General features: G+C 39.6%; 1 protein-coding gene across 5 annotated transcripts in view; it reads left to right on the top strand.

Moving 5' to 3' along the window:
* Positions 1-19,615, top strand: part of GPSM2 (G-protein signaling modulator 2) — a 35,891-nt gene that overhangs the window by 13,395 nt on the left and 2,881 nt on the right. For 3 of the 5 annotated variants that reach the window (XM_017832891.1, XM_017832890.1, XM_017832892.1), the window contains exons 2-13: positions 4,541-4,629; positions 4,728-4,846; positions 10,725-10,946; positions 11,869-12,004; positions 12,481-12,623; positions 13,108-13,231; positions 13,494-13,609; positions 14,619-14,774; positions 15,592-15,700; positions 16,106-16,235; positions 16,830-16,900; positions 18,841-19,397. In XM_017832891.1, the coding sequence (XP_017688380.1) occupies positions 4,785-4,846; positions 10,725-10,946; positions 11,869-12,004; positions 12,481-12,623; positions 13,108-13,231; positions 13,494-13,609; positions 14,619-14,774; positions 15,592-15,700; positions 16,106-16,235; positions 16,830-16,900; positions 18,841-19,194 (1,623 nt within the window). In that variant the 5' untranslated portion in view covers positions 4,541-4,629; positions 4,728-4,784 and the 3' untranslated portion in view covers positions 19,195-19,397. Of the gene's footprint in view, positions 1-4,540; positions 4,847-10,724; positions 10,947-11,868; positions 12,005-12,480; positions 12,624-13,107; positions 13,232-13,493; positions 13,610-14,618; positions 14,775-15,591; positions 15,701-16,105; positions 16,236-16,829; positions 16,901-18,840; positions 19,398-19,615 lie in introns of those variants that run through there. The other 2 variants (XM_017832893.1, XM_017832889.1) reach the window with 2 other exon arrangements.

Genomic DNA, 19,615 nt, shown 5'->3' with positions numbered 1-19,615 from the left:
TAATAGAGTTGGTCTGGAATATGGCAGTATTCTGAATATATTTGCAATGTGGATATGTATTTTCTGCCACAACCAAAAAAACCTTTGTAGAAATAGGGTGATAAATAAAGTATCTCTGCTATTAACCATGTCTGTCATAATGCAGGACCATATTAGCAGTTAGGTAATAGATGTTGGACTTTGCTCTGGAGCTGTGTTCCTCTAGTGTTGAATTCAAATCCATGCTTTCATTTCCAGCTGTGGATGTGGTGAGAGCATCACTCCATTGTGAGCAAAATTCATCTCAGAAATGCTTTCTGCCTATTGTTGTTGTGTTTTGGTTTGGTTTTTTATTTAATCATCTCAAGATTGTCACCTGTGTGCCACAGCCAGTACAATACCCACGCTTTCCAGGCATTTCAGCACTGTCTGTAATATTCAGCAATGTGCTTAGATTCATGTGGGTCCATATTTGTAAGTCAACATGGTAATGTAGTTGGGGTGGAGGAGGAAGCATCTGAACCAAGAACATTAGACAGTGGTATTAATTTATTTGCAGGTTGTCTGTTGAGCCTGATAGCACAGGATGTTTAGGCTGGGTCTTTCCCATGCTCTGTAGTGGTACAGGCTCTGCAGCATGTGCTTTGTTAGACTCACACCTGGGAGAGCAACTGAGATAGTTATTTATGAACCTCGGCTTTCTTGTTCTGTCCTTCAGATGCAACCCATTAATGTGTGATGGGAGCCTCACTTGGATTGTGTGCTGGAAAGGGGCTTGTATGCTGCTAAACTAGTCCTTTAACAGAAGCTCCCTGGTTTATTCTAGGGTTTTCTGCTCCACATATAAATCCATGGGGAGACAAAGGCAGTGTTTCAGAGCAGGCATTGCTCCATGTCATCATGACCCTGAATAAAACCTCCAATTCACCTCATCAGTGAAGGTGGTTTCTGTGTGCTCTCAGCTAACCACTGGTGAACAGCTGTCAGAAGTGGTGCAGAGAGGAGTTGAAAATTAAGCTTCCAAGAATAACCACACTGGTCTTGGTACAATGTTTCTTGTATCTGCATGGTCCACTCTCATGACTAATCACTTGTACTGTGCTCAAGGTTTGGAAAAAATATTTTTTTTTCCCAGCATGGCAAACATTTGCCTTAAAGTTCATTCACTGGGGAATATGTATTACTGCAGAAATGCTAATGATGATGCTGTTTGCTATGTAAATACAATACTTGATATGGAATTTTAAAGATTTTTTGGGTGGCTTATTTTAGGCATATTTATTCAGGTAAATTTAAAAAATATCCTTAAACAGCATTGAAGACTAAAATAGAAAATGCTCTATTTCTGAGTGTTCCTTATTCTGTGCTCTTTCATATTTTGAAGGTCTGGAGACAAGCTAATCTCTATTTCAGTAATGGAACTGTTGGGTTTTTTTGTTGTTTTGTAGTCTGTGTCTTCCTCCACAGGGTATACAAAGCTCTGTTTTGTTTTCAGATAATCCAGTTCAAGCTTCTTTTCCTTCTTCTTTTTTCTTTTCCTCGCACATGCTATAGCATCTTCCCAAAAGGAAACTCAAACTTAGTTCACCCTTGGGAAATTCGCCTTAATCATGGAACAACAAATCTCTGTTGCAAGTTTTTCTAAGGAAATACAATTTGTGCAATTGATCTGCCTCAGTCTGTACTCTCCTCTTGTAGCTTTTGATTCTCTCAGTCAGTGATGACTTCACTTGGCTGGTGCTCCTTTCCCGTAGCTTTGTGAGAAGTAGCAGATGGGTAAAGAAGGCATGACTTGGTCGTCTGCGTTTGGGAAAGGCAGAAAGAACAGAACTGCTCAGCCCCCAAGTGACCAGTCAGGATCTGTCAGCCTGCCAGCCATGTGACTGAGGATAAGCAAAGCAATGCTTTTAACCATCTTGACAAGCTCCAAAAAGGAAGGTGTGGGTTGAGGGAAGGAGCAAACGAAAGTGCAGAAAGATACCATTTTAAGGCGATGCAGGGGGTAAAAATCATCTTCCTCTCCCACTGTATTGTGATTCTTGGCTCTGTAGACTGCTAATAAATAGCAGTATTGGCTTTCTGGTGCTTGCTGATGAAGTTGCACCTGTCTGGAAAAACAGTTTCCTGCCAGAAGTTAAAATGAAGGGATCTGTCATAGACCTTCAGTGTAACTAAGAACTGCAAACTGATTAAAGTGATTGTCTGCCATAGTGATAAAATTCATAGTATGTAATAAAGTGATTGTCTGCCATAGTGATAAAATTCATAGTATGTAATAAATTGTTGCTGAAATGGAAAATGCCTTAAAACGTGAAATGCTTGTCTGGAAGTTGCAGTAACTAGGACTATTAGCCTGCATGCAGGCTTTTGGGAAAGAAATTGCAAATAATGTTTTATTACTGTCAAGAACTTGAAGTGTACTGGTCAGATTTAGAGATGGAGGTGTCTTAGTTTCTTCTGTAACTTCTTCCGAAGTGATTTTTTCCAATCTACATGAAATTTTAATTAAAAATGCAAGTTTAGGAGAAAACTTGTTTCACTGTTAGTTATGCTGACAGCATAGACCTTCTCCTGATGCCTGTTAGTTCACTTGGCTTTTCTGCTGAAGTCCTGTGCCCCCTGAGTCAATCCCGTGTTGATCATCAGCTTAGGCGAGGCCGGTTACTCAGATACTCTCAGCAGTTTCTCAGTAGTTCAGGTGCATCAGTTGAAAGAGCAAGGCTTAGTTTGCTGTAGCACAATCCTTCCAAGGCCAGTTTACCCCTGAGAGATGCCATCTGTGCAAGTGTTTGACTTCCACCTTCTGAATTTTGAATTTATCACTCTAATTAATGTGCTTTAAGTTTGCTTACTGATTACACGTTGGCCTGGCCGGAGGAGTCATTGGCATCCTAATGACTTATGGGTGAAGAAGCAAGCTATGAAGACCAGACCCAGTAATTTTTGTTGGATATGTGATGATGATGTGTTGGCCAATGTGGGTGTGTCCATATCACCCTCCCAAGACTAGGAATGTGCTGTATGGCCAGTAAGGAGGCAAGGAAGCAGGAGTAGTGCTTCCAGCTGGTGGGAGATGGTGGCATCAGTCAGAGGATGAGCTTAAGTATGAGGACAGAAGTGTAGCTCAGATACAGTGAAGCTATAAACAGGTGATGTGGCATGTACTGCTAAAAATAACTGATATTTAAATAAATGCAGGTGTTCTGATGTACTTTTAAGTATAACTTTGTTTTTTTCATTAAAGTTGGCAGCAGGAATGCTCATGGATGGTTGCTGCAGACTGGGTGGCTTACAGCCATCTGCCTGTGTGAGTTATCTGATGTGAGGCCCGGACAAACTTCCGGAGAGTAAATACCTGTAACATGGACTGCCCAGTATGTGGGTTGCAATGGTATGGTAAACTGGAGGTGTCACGCTTCCTAATTGCAAAAATACACCCACACCCACTTGTTGATGCCAAATAATTCTACTGATGAGCGTGGAAGGGCAAAATAGTTGTTTAACTGGAAGAATGTGGATAGTCTGTTTGAGGGCTGCTGTGAAGGTAGAGAGTATGATGGGAAAGAGAAGTAAAGCTGGTACTTGATAAAACTAATGAGAGGAAAAGGCATGGCCTACATTGACAATTAAATATAGAGGGTTGCATTTTCTTCTGTTGACAGCTCTGAATCTGAGCTCTGTTCTTGTCTTCTGACACCTCTGCAGTCTCCTGATGAAATATGCATTTGTGAGTTACACAACTATATGTTTACTTGCAAAGGAAGGTAATATTAGTACTGAGCAATAAATATGTCACTGTCTCTACTAAAAATATGTTTAAAAGTGGGTAGACTTTTGAATATAGAGTTTCTTTTCTGTTAATCTTTTCCCAGCCAGCCTAAACATGTCTGATGTCTACCTGTTGGCTGCTGCAATCCCTTTGAAGCAGAGTTTGGAGCTCATATCACAGTGCTGCAGCATTTTGGAATGGCAAGCCAGTGTAAACACAACACCTCTCACCTCCCAAGCTCCCATACCTCCCCCTTTTCTTTGGGGAGCAGGGAGGGGAAAAGAGAATAGATCTTAAACCTTTGCTGGCTGCTGTCTGTGCTCATAGTATTCCAAGTGGGACAGTCTCCAGCATGGATGATCTCCAGATGGGATTCTGCCTTCTGGTTCTCACTGCAGAGGACCTTCAGCTGATTATCCAGGTTTCAGCAGCACTGTTTCTGTGTAAAGCAGTTTGTGATCTATTCTGTAGTATGCCTTTCATTCTGTAGCTTTCATCCTTTAAGCTTTTTGGTTGGAACTTCATGAGGCCAAAGAATACTATCAAGGGTAAATTATTCAAAGTTTCCAAGAGAAGAGAGAGCGTTGGTTTTTGTTAAACCTCCTTTGCTTTCTCACTTACCTACAGGAATTGCCGTATGTACGTAGAAGGCTTTGGCTCTGCCTTTCAGTTCTTGATTGACGTTTCCTGCTTGGTAGGAGCAGTGTTATGCTTTTACATCAGCTGCAAATGGTTATGAGTTATTAACTGACTATGAGACGTCAAGCCAAGCATCTTGTGTTCCCTTTGCAGAAACTGAGTGGAGCTAAAGGGCCACAGATGAAAGAACATGAACATTTCTGAAGGTGTGAGATGTGTCTGACAGTGACCTCCTAACCTTGGTAATAAAGAAGAGTTTTCCTACAGAAGCTTAGGATATCTTTACTCCAACTTCTTAATATACTAACTGGAATGGTGTTCTGACAACAATTCTCTGTAGTGAAGTACTTACCCTTCTAGAGGACGGTGTTACTTTCCCTGCTGATAATGCAGCTCCATGGAGGACAGTAATGCTTGGATAAGCATGCGTGAGGATCGCTCTTTCCACGTGCGATACAGGTAAGGCTGTGCTAATTTTACTGTGGATGAATAAGTGCTCTTAATAACAGAAAACTAAACAAGCTGCAACAAATAGTTTGATATCTCTGTTAGTTATTGGAACTGAACCACTTTTTTCTTTTCTTGGTTTTTGAGCAATGAAAATTTACATTTGCTATGTAGGAGATTATATTAATATAGTTGCGTGATTGTATAGTATTGGAACTGTGTGTGGTAGCAAATAGTACGTAATTGTCTGTATTTCTTTGTATTTCGGGTAGAATGATATGAAGTATGATCCCTGCAGGGTAATACCTGCTCCCTCTTCTTCTGGCTGTGGATTGCCTATGCAAATTGTTAAGTTTTGTCTGCTGCAGTTCTCTGTACTTATCCCATCATTACTTCTTTAAACAATGAATTTTTAGGCGCACTGTCACCTAGACTGGTGTTTTCCTTGCTTAAAATGAAGAGATTTGTTGGATAGATGGAAACTGCTTTGAAACCTTGGCCTAAAAAGTACCGTTATTGCAAGTGAAGAGGAGATGTGAGTTTCCTTCTGAGAGCTTTTATAATTTTTCTTCTGAATCCCCTTTACAGACATGGGGCAACGTGTTGGCATTGCAGACTCACTCTAATGACCCTGAACAACAGAAGCATTGTGTAGTGCGTGGGTTTGGAAGGGTAAATCTTGCAGCTCATTCAACAGGAAGGGACACTGGAACACTGGAATGGTTGTTTTAAAAAGAAATAAAAAGCATGATTCAACTCCCAACCTGATCATTCTTGCTTTAGAGGCCTTTTTATAGCTGGCTAACAGCAGTGAGGCTCTACCTGTATTTGTAAGAGAGCACATGCTTAGATTTAATTCTGAAAATGTTCTGACAATGTTACATTGCTGTTAGATTGGTCTTGTCTTCCATTTCTTAGAAGTACACTGTTCTAGTTAGCAATGCAGTCAGCATGAGGAGCTTTTTCATGGTCAGTAAGGAGAAAAATTAGAAATAAACTGTAATTTACTGTCTGCTCTCTCTTTATTTTGCTAAAATCTTTATAGTGTGGCTTAGACAGCAGGAATCCCTAAGTGTGTGAGCATGATGGTTCTTCTGTGCTACGTGTTTCTTTAACGTTCCTCCCTCCCAGCTTTCCTCTGACATGTCCACACGCTGTTGCTGATGCTTTTGGTCCTCCCCACGTAACCACAGAAGATCCTTGCTCACTTTTTAATGAAAGCAGGAGCTGTTCAGGGTACTATTATAGAAGTAAATGGATAAAAAAAGCATTATGCCCAATTGTCTTGTTTAAATTGACAAGTCAAAAATAACTTAGAAAAAATTGGCAAGCACATTCAGGGCAAAATGTATTACTGCTTTATGCTGTATTCCAGTACAGGCTTGAATGGTACCAATTAAAAATATTATCAATAAAATATTAATGGCCTTATTAAGCCTTTCTCTAAGAACTGTAATGTGATGGACATTTTTAAAAAGTCATGCCATAATACTTTTAATTTTAAAAAATATTAAACTTTTCTAAAATTTAGAGAAACTGCAAATTAATTCAGTATATTGAACTGGAACTTGATGATGATTTAATTCAATCATCGTAATTAATTTTTAATTTTTTAATATTTAAATTAAAATTTAATTTGGAAATATTTATTAGGTCATAGTTTAAAATTTAATGCAGGAAATAGTAAGTCATAAATTACAGGGGGGAGGGGGTGTTACCAGTTTTAAAAATTTTTTAATCACAGGTATGTTCCCAGGCTCATTTGGCTCTGACTGGTCTCTCCTTCTTTTTGGCAATCCATTACAACTGATTTTGAAAGAAGCTGGTGGCCCACTCCTAAGGAAAGGCTTTACTATAGGTCTGTTTCTGACTGTCCAAGATGTTTCTTTCTCCCCACAGTACTTGACCAGTATCACTTTAGCAGCTATAAAAATGCTTATGCTGGTGGAAGGACACTATTTTTTATTCTTTTGTTGTTTAGTGACTGAAAATAAAATGCTAATGCTACTAAATGGGGCTAATAAATGATCTATAGGGTGAATATTTGTAGGACTTGGTTGGCTTGGCCTGGCCTATTAAATTTACACACCAAAACCTTGTCACTGCTTTTATCTTGATTGGAGCAAAAGAACCCAAAATCCAGGTGTGTGTTTCTTGGTGTTTGTGTTGTTTGTTTCTGACTTTGCCACCCAGCGTAGTCGGAGGGAACCAGTGTTCAGTGGGGGTGAAGCTGTTTGGAGTGGTCAGTGTGGAGGCTCCTGCATTCCGTGTGGGAGCCAAGAGTAAGTGCAGGAGTCAGGAATGGTCTGTGAGCTTTATTACAGGATGCTGTGGGGTTAGTAATGCTGTGCACCTCAACTAAAGAGATATAATGGGGGGTTTGGTTTGTGTCCAGGTGTGTCATGTGTTTCTTGGCAAATTGTTGTCAACCTTGTTCCCCCTCAAAAGCAAAAAATCCTCTTGCTGGGAATTGAACTGACTAAAACTAAATTGTCTTTAGAGATTGTAGTAATCAATGAGTCTTAGTGCCTTCTTCTATTGCCTTACTTCTTAGCAGTTTTCTGATTTTATTGTAAGATGGGAACAGCTGAAGGGAGGGAGACTCCAAAATGGGAGAAAAAACCAGGGAGGTTGGGGGGAGGCAATATGTTTAGGGTTTATATTCTTATAAGTGTAAAGGTTTAAATGAGAATGTGAAGGAGGTCAGAGAAGAACAAGGGGAAAAAAAGGGAGCCAGGCAAGAGGAAAAGCTTAGAAGGGACAGATAAGGATGAGGTAGTTTTACAAATGAGAAATTATTGAGAAGATGCCAGCCTTTCAGAGAACAGGTCCAGGCAGCTATAGACAGAATAACAAAATGAAGCCCTGTGTGAGCAGTTCCACAGTAATATCTAGGGGAAGGTTATCCTGTTCAGCAGGAACAGGATTTCATTAGAAGTACCAAGATGAATGGGCCTTGTTCTCTTCTCCTCTCTGGGGATTCAATGTATCTTTTGTTTGGCCATTGGGTGTTGAGTAAATAATTCAATTCAGCCCTGGGAGCAGAGAAAGTAATGTCATATTCTCCTTGTAACTATTTAATGACTTCTTAAAACATTGATAGCCTAGCCCTGTCTGGTCTGCCAACATGCTGTTTAACCATTAGTAGTGACAGGTGGAGAACACCTACGTAAATCTTAAAAAAACCCCAGCAAAACAAAAAAAGTGTTCATTTGCATAAGTCCTTTTAAGTAGAGGAGGGGAAGAAAAAAGAAAATCCAAACCAAAACCAACCCCCTTCTGAGTCCAGTTTTGTACTTGATGGATAAGCCTAGCAAACTTTTAAAATAACTGAATGATATCATAGCTCTTATATAACATGAATAAAATATTAATATTGGGTGCAGGCAACTGAATTGGTAGGTCAGTAAGAATGGATCCAAATGGAATTAAAGTTTAATTGGCTGTAAGATTCTAGCAACCTGTTAACACAACCTTTCTAGAGTTGGGCTCAAGAGTAATGTTAAATTTTGAGTTCCTTTTTTACTCACACAATTACTAGTTCCCATTTTCATTTACTTCCTGTAATTCAGGTTGAATTGAAACACTCTGTAATAACAGCTGATTTTCATCAGTCTGGGTATAAGCCTTTTGCTTCGTAGTTATTCGTGTTGTGTATGAAAGGACCCAGATCTTTCGTTTTCACAAGCTATATTGAGTCTAGGGTTGCAAAGTCAAACGATTATGTTTCAAGTTCCCTGAGAAAATGGTAGTGCTGCCTTGGCATTTGGAGTCTTTGGGGTGTGTGAAACGAGATGAATGCAGTCTGTCAGGGGAGTTCCTGGAGCACAGCACTCTCTGATGTTGGCCTTGTACCTTTTTTAACTTTGCCTTTTCTCCACTGAATATGTGGCTGATGCATCACAGCTGCAAGTCAAAACATGATTACTTTTTTTTTTAATGGAATAAATTCACTTACAGAAGTGGAGTCCAGAGTAGCACTTTGACTATTATGTCACACACACAGTTTGCTGAAAGTTCTGCCCTTTTTAGCCGTTCAGGCTAAAAATCTAAAGGACTGAGTGTGGCTGTGTAATGGTCTAAATCTTTGCACTGAGAAGCACCATATTTTCTAGCCATCACTCTAATTGGACATGTCAGTTAACATGAGGTGCCCGGAGAGAACCTCTGTGGATAGGATTAAGATTACCCAATGATGTGTTTTAAGTCCTAAACCTTCAGTTGCTGATGGTGTAATCATTCCTCCCTGGTACTTAACTGCACTTAATCATTTCTGCCTTTTTCTGTCTTACCTTCAACACATGCACAGTGTAGTGAAAACCAGGTGGTGTGTTGTAGGAATGCTTTAACTTCTCTGAGAAGAGTTTCCAAACCTAAGATACTGCATGTGTTATGGATATCCAACCTGAGAAGTTGGGCCTGGCAAGAACTTCATGCCCGCTCTACCTTTTGCTGTTGGCATCTTTACCAACTACCAAGCACACAGTGCTTTTCATTGCAAAAGCTAATTATGTCTGTCATCTCGTTGTGCTTAAGTTGTGGAATGTCGAAGACCAGCAGGTATGGTACTGTTTGTGTTGGTAGCTTACTGTACTTATGATCCAAATTCTTCTAGATCTCTGGGAAGTCCTTGGATTTTTCAAATATATATTCTTCTTACTCAGATCTGAAAAGAATTCTGTATGATCTGTTTTCTTCCAGTTTAGGAAAATAAGGAAATGTAAATATTTCAGGTATGTTAAATACTTCATCACTATGTCTTGTCAAAACACGTGTTTTCTGATGTTGCCATTAAAATAACAATTGGAAAAGCCAGCATTTAGTTGTCCACTTTTTGGCAATATTAGGACACGCTTTTTAAACAATTACAGAATGTCTCTTACCGAGTTTTTTTTTGTAAAAGAATCTTTTAAAAAATAGCATGATGACTTTTTTGCAAGCTTTTTAAAATGCATGTATCTTGCAAAAGCTAGAGAACCATCTCACTTCGAGACTGAGACCTGAAATTATCGTCTTCCTTCTCCTCCTCTCCCCTACCTCCCTTGCATCCCACAACTGGAAAGTAGGAAATGTTTGTATATAATCGTTAACACTTATGACATGTTACATTTTGTACACCTGAATTCCCAGTGGCAAAAGTGCACGTGAATGGGTTTTGTCACTGTAGTTCTCTATCAGCTTCTTCATTCATTGTTCAAAATGTAATCTTCTGCAAATTCATCCATGACTGCAGTGTTTTGTACCTGTATAACTACACAATTATTTGTTGATAATAATAAACAGTATTCCAGTGGGTTCTGGAATGGTGGGGTATCAGTGAAGTACCTTGCGTTGACATATCTTTTGTCATTAATTGAATCTAGGTATTTTTTCTTACACTGAGAATTTTCATAGCAGAGCCAATATAAGAAATGAAGTGCCAAGGAATATCAAATTACATAGGAAACAATTTAGGGAAAATTAGTCATGGTTTTTGACACACAATATTCTGATTTAATTTTTTTCTTAAAACATTTTGCAGGTAACTATCGTATCAGCCTAAAAATGAAAGTGCTTATGTTTGTCTAGATGGTGAAAACTGCATTTTTTTAATCCTACTGGTGCTATATATGGACAAAGCAGTGATTTCCTCCCTCAGACTGCAAAAGAAAGAAAACAAGTTGAAGCTGTTTGTTGTAATGTTAAGTTTGCTCATCACCATTGAAGTTGCAACTCCCGTTTCAGCCCAAGTTTCTGTAATATTATAATGCAGAGCTCATTGGTTGTACTGTGGGGCTAACTCCCTTTCCTAAACAAATAGAAGCCCTGTGAGTAAAAGACCCTCTTCAGAACTCAGGTGATGGACAAAGTACTGCATCTGAGTGACTGTTTGCTTGTTTCCATTGTGCAGGATGGAGGCTTCCTGCCTGGAGCTGGCTCTGGAAGGTGAGCGCCTGTGCAAAGCAGGAGATTGCCGGGCTGGTGTGTCATTCTTTGAAGCTGCTGTCCAGGTTGGGACTGAAGATTTACGTACCCTGAGTGCTATTTACAGCCAGCTGGGCAATGCTTATTTCTACCTGCATGAATATGCAAAGGCCTTGGAATACCACCACCATGATTTAACTCTTGCAAGGTAATCTTGTGTCCTTAACTATGTTTTCCATGTCATCCCATTCCCGTAGAGATGAGCAGCTGACTGCTCCTTTTCCTGCCAAACCCTACTATTAATACTGGCTAATGAGTGAACGTGGTGGTGGCAGAGGGCTGGGGGTCTGGCAGGTCACTTGGTTGGCCTCTAACCTGGCAGCTAATACTTGGTCTAGCACCATAATCCTAGGACTGAGGCCTCACCAGGGTTGTGGATAATTAAGTGGCTTCTTTAAATCCACCCTTTCTTTACCCTTTCCTGTTTCTAAAACTCAGTCTTTCTGGTTCTCCAGAATGTTAAACAGCTCTCTTGTTTGCTGGACAGAACCTATTCATGTTTATCTGCGTGAAACTCATAGTGTAATATTGTGAAATCTAAAACCCTGTGCATTTCATATGCTATTTATGCACCTGAGTTTTACTGATTTGGTACAGATCCATTAAAAGACACAGGCACCTAATGTACTTAACCTCAATTTAGGCATAAATCTATTCTTCTCCCTGCCTTAGCCTGCTCAAGTGCTGTGACCTTGTGGGAATTTGTTGTGTTATCCCCCAGGTACAAGTCAGTGGTTCAGTGGCAGTCTCTTGCCTTAGTCTCATTTAGCATCTAGCAATGTCCTGGTGCCTCTGAGCTTTCTGGGAGACTGGTGTGTCTTGGAAGTAACAGGAGACTATGACAGTCAAGTAAAATACAGACACAGTTAAATCTCTATTTCTAATACTGGGACTGTCTTTCAACATCATCATTAAGAATTTTCTCTCTGTTCTCTTCATAAAAGACATGAACTTTTAAAAAATGTTAAGCAGATGATCATAAATTCATGTAATTGTCTGCCATACATCGATCATCTGCTTGGTTTCAAATTGTACACTATTTCCTGGGTACTTAATTTCTGCAATTTTAGGACAATTGGAGATCTACTGGGAGAAGCTAAAGCTAGTGGGAATCTGGGCAACACTTTAAAGGTACTTGGGAATTTTGAAGAAGCTATCGTTTGCTGTCAAAGACATTTGGATATTTCCAGAGAGCTTAATGATAAGGTAAGAATTGTGTGGGAATATGGAAGTAAACTGCTAACACACATTCCTGAATGCTGTTGTACTGGTAAGGAGTGTGCCACCTTTCAGAGAGAAATAAATACTGAATATTCAATTATTTCTTCTAGACAGTAAGACTCTATTAGTTGTAATATAATTGTTTGCACCTGGAAAGCTACAGATCCAGGTTAAATATTATCCTATGTTGTGGTGAGTCTGTTTGTTCTTAATTTAATTTTTAATGGTGAGTGACCTCAGGAATTATTCTGTCTCTTGCACCTCAAAAGGAAGTAGTATGCAAAAGAATTGGATTGAGGGGTATGACTGGGTGGACGGTAAGAGCATGTTCAGAATGGGCAGAATGTGTCTTGATGAGTAGTTAACAAACTTTTTTCCTATCCGTGGATTGTACAAATAGTTGTTGTGACAAAAGACTTTGAAGCATGAAATTTTAATGCCTTGTTTTACTTTTGGTTTAGGTTGGAGAAGCAAGAGCACTATATAATCTGGGAAATGTGTATCACTCTAAGGGGAAAAATGTAGCTAGTGCGGGGACTCACGATCCAGGGGACCTTCCAGATGATGTGAAAAATGCTTTACAAAAAGCTGCAAATTATTATGAGTAAGTAGTTCATGTAGTAGATCATGTAGTTCATTAGAATATGGGAGATTTGTAGTGTCATGAGCTAAACTGTGGAACACTTCTATGCAGAACTGAGGTACCTGTGAATTTGTTGTTTTCAGTGGCAGAGTGCACTGGTTTTTGTTTGCCCTCATTTTTAGTGCACCTCACAAGTCCTTCCCTTAGGTTAGAAACCAGTAGTGCTCTTCAGACCAGGCTGAGTTGACAGGACCTTGTTATACTTGTATATGTAACTAGAGGTGAGCACACTGGTTTGAGTAAGAATGCAGTGGAGTTCAGTACTTCACAGGAAATGTTTCCAACTCAGATCTGTGGCTGCATAAAGGCCATTGAAATAGGCCAAAATAGAATATCTCTACCTTTTCCTATATATAAAGATTTTTTAAATTATTATTTAAATGAATGCGAGGAAAAAAAACCTCTTAAAAGTCACTATTCTTCTCCTCACTTTCCCCCAAAACAGGGAAAATCTGACAATAGTAACAGAGCTGGGTGACAGAGCAGCACAAGGACGTGCCTTTGGAAATCTGGGAAACACACACTATCTTCTGGGCAACTTCAGGAGTGCAGTTTTAGCCCATGAACAGGTACAACATGTGCTAATAAGGATTTCTGTTCTAGCAAAATGTCACTGGTTGCTCCTGGCCTTTAGTACATGTGTTGTGTTGGATCTTGTTGCAAGCTTTTTAATGCAGGTTTTAAATCTTAATGGCAGAAGTTCAAGTTTGGCTGTTCTTATCAAGCATTGCTGACCTAAAGAATGCATTTTTTCATGTGCACTTCTGTATGCAAATGTATGTTACAAAGTATAAAATGGAGTAAATAATGCAATTATTTCACATTTTTAAGCGTCTCCTAATTGCAAAAGAATTTGGTGATAGATCAGCGGAAAGAAGAGCGTACAGCAACCTTGGAAACGCCTACATATTCCTGGGGGAATTTGAAACCGCTTCAGAATACTACAAGTTAGTTGACTTCTTCTAAATACAATTTATACCTCTTGTACAGTTTACTTGTTGTGTCTGGTACTGTAGCTCACTGTAGAATAGCCATCTTGAACATATACTTAGGAATAAAACTTCTATTTGTTTGGCAAAAATATTTTTTCCTAGCTGTTTAACTATTCTGATTCCTTTAAGTGAGGGATTAGTATTTTTTTTTGGTTGTTTTTTAACTCTTTTTTTACTCTAAATAGATTCCTCTCAGCACTGTAGACAGACATCTTTCTGTTCCTAGGCATTTGTTCCCATTTATTTTAGAACCAGGCATTACTGTCTTGGCTCTTAGCGAGTTCTGGAAGGATCTGAGTAACTTTTCTACCCTGAGTTGGGTGGCTGCCTTGGGTGTGCTCAGTAGCTGAGAGAGGTGGTGCATGGCAACACAAATTTACATCTGTATTTTTAATCCAGGCTTTTTTCTTGACCTCTGCACCACTAAAGAGTTGCTGCTGTACTTGGGAAAGTAAAAGCTTGGCAAAGATACAGTACAGGTGTTATTAGCATCTTACTTGGATCTCAGAGCTTACCTGTTCTTTTTGAAAGGGAAAAAAGCCTCAGTACTGAGCAGATTCGTCTTAGCACTTGAATTCTTCTTGCCCAGCAGGGCCAGGCTGGCTTGGTGAGTATAGCCCTGCCTTGCTTCTGCTGATGGGCAAGTCGTTATTGTAACACTGGTACTAAACTGTGTCAATTTGCATACTGTCAGGGAAACTCCTACAAATTATTAATGAAGCAATAAATTAAGATTAAAAGATGCTGTTTGAGGGATCAGCCTGCCCTTGAATGAAATAGATGGAAATACTTTGAGAAGGGCAAGGCAAGAGTTTACAATGTAGTAAGTAATTTATTAGCTGATAATTTGCCAGCCAGGTTTCCTAATTTGTTTAAGTTGTATAACTGATTTTTAGTTGTGCAGGGATACTTTTGAAAGGTTTTCCTTGCAGTGATTTTTGAGGTGACTAACCCTTTCTTCCAGGAGGACACTGCAGCTGGCTCGGCAGCTGAAGGACAGAGCCGTGGAAGCACAGGCCTGCTACAGCCTCGGGAACACGTACACTCTGCTCCAGGACTACGAGAAAGCCATCGATTATCATCTGAAACACCTGGTGATTGCTCAGGAATTAAATGATAAGTAAGCCCTAAGACACTGTTTCATGTATGTGTGACACTTACAGCAAATCCTGTTACCTCCAGCTCTGCTGTTATTGTTCTGTATGTGACAGCTGAATTAATGTGAATTCCCTACAATGCTGGGCTCTGGTTTTCATATGGAAAACCAAAGTTCCTCATGAAGGTATTGCAGTTAATGAGTCTGAGATGAAAGACCAATTGATGAGTGACTGTCTCTACATCTTCTCCTGTCAGCACTGCCTCTGTAAATTAAGGAAAGAAAAAGCAGATCTCTCTTTCATGACTCCATTATAATAATTTTGCATACTTTCATAAAAATCTGTCTCCAACTTGTCCACAAATTAATAATATGGGAGGAGGTGGGGAAAGGTAAATAACACAGTAGCAAGTAATGTTTGTATTACAGTCATGATTTCTAAGGCCTTTTTTATAATGTTGGGTACAACTAAAAGTTTTTACATTATTTAAATGTACATATTCTACAATGTACATATTCTCAATAAGCAGAATATAGGAAGAATAATAAGGCATGCAATCTGAGGACAAGCAAAGTAGGTTATACAATGTTCCATGCTTGCAAAACTGAGTGACTTGTTTGCTGTGAACTTAAAATTGTGATTAGATTTGTTCATATTTATGGTAATACCCAGATTAGACTTCTTTAAATACAACACCTAATGTGTTGGTGTTGGAACCGTCTCTGATGACAGCCTCCCTTTTTCTTGGCACAGCGATCTTACTGTGGCAGTGCTGTGCAAACCTGACCCCTGGTGTTCAGCGGGTAAAGGTGTAACTGAAAATGTGTGTGTGCTTTTCAGAATTGGTGAAGGAAGAGCGTGCTGGAGTTTAGGGAACGCATATACTGCTCTGGGAAACCATGACCAAGCTATCCACTTTGCAGAAAGGCACCTGGAGATTTCAAGAGAGGTATGATTTGCATACTCCCACTGTTGACTGTTGGCTTTTGCTCTCACTTACACAGTGGTTTTATGGAGGTGTATCCACGCATTTGATTTTGAGTAATGGAATGCATTTTGAAGGCAGAGATAGTTAATTCCACATCATTTCAGCCCCATGTCACTGCAGCTTGCTTAGTTCTAGTGTCACCTTTCATAATGTCATCATGGAATCCAAGTTGAGTAGCCTGTTAGAGGTTATTTTAGGCTTTATGAGTTGTCAGGCCCTTCATTAAAAAAGATGGTTCTCTCAGTATTCAAGTAGGAAAACCTTTTCAACCTTTTTCTGTCAGAAATCTAGGGGACAAGGATTGCTTTACACTTTCATGTGTGTACTTCTTAAGGTAATATAACTGCTTATTTTATTTGCTTGAAGGTAGGAGACAGAAGTGGAGAACTCACTGCCAGACTTAATCTCTCAGATCTTCAAATGGTTCTTGGATTAAGCTACAGTACAAACAACTCCATGATGTCAGAAAGCCATGTGGTAGAAAACAGTTTCAATGGTATGTGCCTCTTTCTGCAATACTTTTGAACAAAGCATTCAGAAAGAGTGTTGTGTTCTTTACTGACCACACTGGTGTGCAGGTTTGCTTGGTTTTCTCCCCCACCAGCAAAAGACAGTTGTTTTTGCAGTACTGGACCCCTTCAGCACCTCCTTTTCTGGAGGATTTACATTGTGAATCACTGGTTACTGCTTAGTTTCTTCAGATGATGTTTCTAATTGTGTCCGTGTCTTCCCCTCCCTTTTTTAATGTGGGAGATGTATCTATTTGCTGTCAAAGCCTGTCTTTTCTCTTCCTGCCATCTCAGCAACACTGGGGTTACAGCAGAACCCAGTCCATTTGCTGTTCCTCTTTTCAAAGGTCCATGGTCCTTCTCTCATATCCTATGAAAGCAACTTAGGTAGCTTAGATTTGGGTGAGTTTTGTAAGCTGCTTTTACTAGTGGTTAATTATTCTTTGCTGATATACTTACCTGCAGTGTTTTGGAAGTCAGAATTTCTGTGCCTTGGACCTTAGATGAGTACAGCCACAGCTTTGATGATAAATCACCATAAATTTTGATGATAAAAAGATGAACTTGATTCTCTCTTGAAGGTACCAGACCGAGAGCAGGACGCCGTCACAGCATGGAGAACATGGAACTTATGAAATTAACCCCGGAAAAGGTTGGCACTTTGCTTCTGTTCTGCTGCTGAGATTGCAGTGAAACATTTCTAAGGGTTTGCTGATGTGCCACGTGCCTCCCCTTTTAATGCTGATCTTAGGAGTTACATAACAGCAGGTCTAACCATACTAACAAATAATAGTTTTGTTGTGTGGGTGTGGAGCGTGTGGCACAGATAATGGCTGTAATGGCTTGTGGGAAGCTTGCTTTATTCACTGCACAAATAAGAAAGAATGAGGTCCTGTAGGTGCATCAAAGGAATTCCTTTTCATATCTTTACAGAGATGGTTTGAGGTTGCAGCATGAGTGATTCAGAGTAAAATTTCTAAGCTTTAGTTCAGCTGTTCTGAACATTTTTCCTTTGGCTACAGTCATTTTATAGGCGCTTAAAATATATGGGTTTTTTCCTTTCGGGATTTCAGTCAACTTGCAAGCCATCAGGAGCTTCAATATCCATCTTGAGTAAGGGTGCTATTGCAGAAATGCTGCACCTGAGTCACTGATAAGCAAAGCAACTTCCCCCCCAGGCTCAGAGAGTTCCTGATTAAAATCCTTGTGTCACTCTATGAGAGTTTTCCTTCAGTTCTATCTGCCTTTCAATAGTAGGCTGGCAGTTCTACATGAATGACTCCAGTGGCACACTGAAATTGATATTTTTCCCTCCACACTGGGATATCTAATTCCCCTCTCTTCAAGTGAGGCAAAGCCTGTCATCATGTTGATCAAACAGGCAATAAAATCTCAAAGCACATGGACAGTGGCTACAGCTGAAGTCAGCGCTAATGCTCAAGACCTGCCTTGGGTACCCATTTAGAAAGACTGTTTAGTCCAGGGTGAGGCCTCTGCAGGGAACCTCTAAGCTTTTGGCCACCATCAGCTGTGTTTTCTTACTCTCTGAATCTGTTTATCTGGGATCACTTTTAAAATGTGTATCCTCTGATAGTCTGTGCCCTAAATATACTGTTTCCTGTAGATTTTTGGCTTTAATCTACTATTGCAGTTTAGCACTTTATAAAGGACTTTTTTTCAACGTACTTATTGAGTAGATTCTTCCATGGAAGTCCTTGGTATCTACAGCAATGCACAACAGGAGCACTAGGGTTTCAGTGGACAGGATGCCATCTTCTTGGAGTCACAGTCTGTGTGCGAGTGCTCAGGAAGCCTCGAAAAGGCAATCCAGAAGGCACTGTTGCTGGAAGATTTGTGACTGTGTTCATGCTTTGTGATGTTGAATCAGGAAAGAAAAGGTTTTGTTTTGTTTTTACTCAGTTATAAGAGTCTGTCAGTTGTGGATAAAGCTATTTTGTTGATAATTCTATTTATTTTAGAAGATATTTTAGGGAAAATCTGACAGGTTGACAAAGCTATCCATTCTGATCTTTAGTGAAACAAGATGGTCATTCCTGTTTGCTCTTGTGCTGGCATTATTCTCCCTCTTCCTTTTCAGTCTTTACTGAGAAGTTTGTGTATATGAAGGACTTCAAGGAAGGCTTGTTGAGTATCTGAGTTGGTATAAGGGTTTTTTTGCTCTGACACTTTGTAATATGGGGGCTTTTAATTTTTTTCTTTCCCGTTTTAAGAATGTCAGGTGGGAAATACCAGCTGTGTCTGCAGGTTAGCATTTACATTATAACTGTTTTTCCTGCACTGCAGTCAGCAAGGACAACTTCAGTGTGTTTAATTAAATACACTATTTGATCACATTTTAATCCATCAGGTGTCACACAACAGTTCTCAGCCTAATCAGTAACAGCACTAACCTGCTCCAGCCAACAACAGCTCACTAATCCCAGGTCAAGTAACAGAACCAAACCCAAAGTTTTAACATCCTTGTGGTTGGATGAACAAAATAAAGCTGCTTCATTTTGGGAAGGAGAAGCAGCAGCAAGTAAGAGGTAATTAAAATCTCAAGGCTTAATTTCATGACTCTTGTTTTCTTAGGTTCAGAACTGGAACAGTGAGATTCTTGCTAAACAGAAACCACTGGTTGCCAAACCTTCAGCAAAACTGCACTTTGTAAATCGACTAAAAGGCAAAAAGTACAAAACCAGCACCACTTCCAAAGTTTTGCAGGATGCCAGTAATTCTATTGATCATCGACTTCCCAACTCCCAGAGGGTAGGTCTGGTGAGCTGTGGAGATCATCGCCTTCACTCATCTTTGTCTGATCAGAATTATGGAAAACACATTCCTGCAACTGTCCATTTCACTTTAACTTCATTTAAACACTGTGGCTCTGTAAAACATGCAGAATCTTCCATTCTACAGCTGTCTCATGGGTGGTGCCAGCTTTAAGCTTTTCCTAACACTGAAACCATTGTATTCCTCATGGATTTTCTAAAGTTAGAGCTCAGCTTACCCACGTATTTTATTTCTAAGTCTCTTCTAGACACTGCTTCTCTAAACTTAACAAAATCTAGTTTCTCTGATTCAGGCAGTGGGAGATATTTTGGACATTTTAGATTATTGCACTCTTGACAGAACTCAGTTAAAAATAAAAGGCATTTGATCATAAACCTGAGGAGGCAATGGAAAGTGTTCACTGCTGTTCTTGTTACTTTTCTTCTGTCATGGGCATTTGGGTTTTTTTCAGTGGATTAAAGGCTGAGGAGGAATAACTCCAGCTGTACCATGATCCAAGCACTGTTTCTTTCCATGTGAGAGAATGAAATGTTTCTAATATATTATACCTTACAAAAATGCTGCCATATTCTTA

Source organism: Lepidothrix coronata, unplaced genomic scaffold (genome assembly GCF_001604755.1).
Source record: "Lepidothrix coronata isolate B3197 unplaced genomic scaffold, Lepidothrix_coronata-1.0 Scaffold209, whole genome shotgun sequence".
NCBI classification, from domain to species: domain Eukaryota; kingdom Metazoa; phylum Chordata; class Aves; order Passeriformes; family Pipridae; genus Lepidothrix; species Lepidothrix coronata.
The sequence above is the reverse complement of the archived record's forward strand: the minus strand, read 5'-3'. Positions and strand labels throughout refer to the sequence as shown.